Below are 4,431 nucleotides of genomic sequence, written 5' to 3'. Positions count from 1 at the left end.
CTGCAGAGTCCAGGGACCGCACCATGGAGGAATCAGAGACTGCAGAGTCCAGGACCGCACCATAGATGAAACAGAGACTGCAGAGTCCAGGAACGCACCATGGAGGAAACAGAGACTGCAGAGTTCAGGACCGCACCATGGAGGAATCAGAGACTGCAGAGTCCAGGACCGCACCATGGAGGAATCAGAGACTGCAGAGTCAGGCAGACCGCACCATGGAGGAATCAGAGACTGCAGAGTCCAGGACCGCACCATAGATGAAACAGAGACTGCAGAGTCCAGGACCGCACCATGGAGGAATCAGAGACTGCAGAGTCCAGGACCGCACCATAGATGAAACAGAGACTGCAGAGTCCAGGACCGCACCATGGAGGAATCAGAGACTGCAGAGTCCAGGACCGCACCATAGATGAAACAGAGACTGCAGAGTCCAGGACCACACCATGGAGGAATCAGAGACTGCAGAGTCCAGGACCGCACCATGGAGGAAACAGAGACTGCAGAGTCCAGGACCGCACCATAGATGAAACAGAGACTGCAGAGTCCAGGACCGCACCATGGAGGAATCAGAGACTGCAGAGTCCAGGACCGCACCATGGAGGAATCAGAGACTGCAGAGTCCAGGACCGCACCATGGAGTAATCAGAGACTGCAGAGTCCAGGACCGCACCATGGAGTAATCAGAAACTGCAGAGTCCAGGACCACACCATAGATGAAACAGAGACTGCAGAGTCCAGGAACGCACCATGGAGGAAAACAGAGACTGCAGAGTCCAGGACCGCACCATGGAGGAATCAGAGACTGCAGAGTCCAGGACCGCACCATGGAGGAATCAGAGACTGCAGAGTCCAGGACCGCACCATAGATGAAAACAGAGACTGCAGAGTCCAGGACCGCACCATGGAGGAAACAGAGACTGCAGAGTCCAGGACCGCACTATAGATGAAACAGAGACTGCAGAGTCCAGGACCGCACCATGGAGGAAACAGAGACTGCAGAGTCCAGGACCGCACCACATAGGAATCCAGCAGCTGTCCCTTACCTGTTGTCACTGGGCTGGAATGTCTCTTATCATAAAGCGGTGAGCAATCCTGCAGTGGAGGGAGTGGGGCCAATGATACAGGGGCCACAGGAGCAGGTGACTCCCCCAGATACAGCAGAGACTGTAAGATAATCAATGGAGTCAGTGATCGGCACTGTATAATATAATATATATAGTCTATAGAGAGGTACAGTCATGGCCGTAAATGTCTCTATATAATGAAGTATTCCTCACAGGAAAGGATTGCAGGAACACAGGTTTTTGCTATACACATATATATACTATATATACCCGTCTATACACATATATACTATATATACCCGTCTATACACATATATACTATATATACCCGTCTATACACATATATACTATATATACCCGTCTATACACATATATACTATATATACCCATCTATACACATATATACTATATATACCCGTCTGTACACATATATACTATATATACCCGTCTATACACATATATACCCATCTATACACATATATACTATATATACCCGTCTATACACATATATACTATATATACCCATCTATACACATATATACCCATCTATACACATATATACTATATATACCCGTCTATACACATATATACTATATATACCCGTCTATACACATATATACTATATATACCCGTCTATACACATATATACTATATATTACCCGTCTGTACACATATATACTATATATACCCATCTATACACATATATACTATATATACCCGTCTGTACACATATATACTATATATACCCGTCTATACACATATATACTATATATACCCGTCTGTACACATATATACTATATATACCCGTCTATACACATATATACCCGTCTATACACATATATACTATATATACCCGTCTATACACATATATACTATATATAACCGTCTATACACATATATACCCGTCTATACACACACACATATATACTATATATACCCATCTATACACATATATACTATATATACCCGTCTATACACATATATACCCATCTATACACACATATACTATATATACCCGTCTATACACATATATACTATATATACCCGTCTATACTATATATACCCATCTATACACATATATACTATATATACCCGTCTATACACATATATACTATATATACCCGTCTATACACATATATACTATATATACCCGTCTATACACATATATACTATATATACCCGTCTATACACATATATACTATATATACCCGTCTATACACATATATACTATATATACCCGTCTATACACATATATACTATATATACCCGTCTATACACATATATACTATATATACCCGTCTATACACATATATACTATATATACCCCTCTATACACATATATACTATATATACCCGTCTATACACATATATACCCATCTATACACACATATACTATATATACCCGTCTATACACATATATACTATATATACCCGTCTATACACATATATACTATATATACCCGTCTATACACACATATACTATATATACCCATCTATACACATATATACTATATATACCCGTCTATACACATATATACCCATCTATACACACATATACTATATATACCCGTCTATACACATATATACTATATATACCCGTCTATACACATATATACTATATATACCCGTCTATACACATATATACTATATATACCCGTCTATACACATATATACTATATATACCCGTCTATACACATATATACTATATATACCCGTCTATACACATATATACTATATATACCCGTCTATACACATATATACTATATATACCCGTCTATACACATATATACTATATATACCCCTCTATACACATATATACTATATATACCCGTCTATACACATATATACCCATCTATACACACATATACTATATATACCCGTCTATACACATATATACTATATATACCCGTCTATACACATATATACTATATATACCCGTCTATACACACATATACTATATATACCCATCTATACACATATATACTATATATACCCGTCTATACACATATATACCCATCTATACACACATATACTATATATACCCGTCTATACACATATATACTATATATACCCGTCTATACACATATATACTATATATACCCGTCTATACACATATATACTATATATACCCATCTATACACATATATACTATATATACCCGTCTATACACATATATACTATATATACCCGTCTATACACATATATACTATATATACCCGTCTATACACATATATACTATATATACCCGTCTATACACATATATACTATATATACCCGTCTATACACATATATACTATATATACCCGTCTATACACATATATACTATATATACCCGTCTGTACACATATATACTATATATACCCGTCTATACACACATATACTATATATACCCGTCTATACACATATATACTATATATACCCGTCTATACACATATATACTATATATACCCCGTCTGTACACATATATACCCGTCTATACACATATATACTATATATACCCGTCTATACACATATATACTATATATACCCGTCTATACACATATATACTATATATACCCGTCTATACACATATATACTATATACACCATCTATACACATATATACTATATATACACCATCTATACACATATATACTATATATACCCGTCTATACACATATATACTATATATACCATCTATACACATATATACTATATATACCCGTCTATACACATATATACTATATATACCCGTCTATACACATATATACTATATATACCCGTCTATACACATATATACTGATATATACCCGTCTATACACATATATACTATATATACCCGTCTATACACATATATACTATATATACCCGTCTATACACATATATACTATATATACCCGTCTATACACATATATACTATATATACCCGTCTATACACATATATACTATATATACCCGTCTATACACACATATACTATATATACCCGTCTGTACACATATATACTATATATACCCGTCTATACACATATATACCCATCTATACACATATATACTATATATACCCGTCTATACACATATATACTATATATACCCGTCTGTACACATATATACTATATATACCCGTCTATACACATATATACCCATCTATACACATATATACTATATATACCCGTCTATACACATATATACTATATATAACCGTCTATACACATATATACCCGTCTATACACACACACACATATATACTATATATACCCATCTATACACATATATACTATATATACCCGTCTATACTATATATACCCGTCTATACACATATATACTATATATACCCATCTATACACACATATACTATATATACCCGTCTACACACATATATACTATATATA

At 35.5% G+C, this 4,431-nt stretch overlaps 1 protein-coding gene across 1 annotated transcript in view; it reads right to left on the bottom strand.

Moving 5' to 3' along the window:
• The window catches only part of LOC130326116 (putative serine/threonine-protein kinase SIK1B), a gene marked incomplete at its 5' end in the record, with an annotated part of 12,209 nt that extends 10,989 nt beyond the window's left edge, over positions 1-1,220 (bottom strand). Inside the window, one exon of the mRNA XM_056553339.1 lies at positions 1,044-1,220. Within this exon, the coding sequence (XP_056409314.1) occupies positions 1,044-1,220 (177 nt within the window). The remainder of the gene's footprint in view (positions 1-1,043) is intronic.
• Positions 1,221-4,431: the final 3,211 nt, after the last annotated feature.

Source organism: Hyla sarda, unplaced genomic scaffold, assembly GCF_029499605.1.
Source record: "Hyla sarda isolate aHylSar1 unplaced genomic scaffold, aHylSar1.hap1 scaffold_2807, whole genome shotgun sequence".
NCBI lineage: Eukaryota > Metazoa > Chordata > Amphibia > Anura > Hylidae > Hyla > Hyla sarda.
The sequence above is the reverse complement of the archived record's forward strand: the minus strand, read 5'-3'. Positions and strand labels throughout refer to the sequence as shown.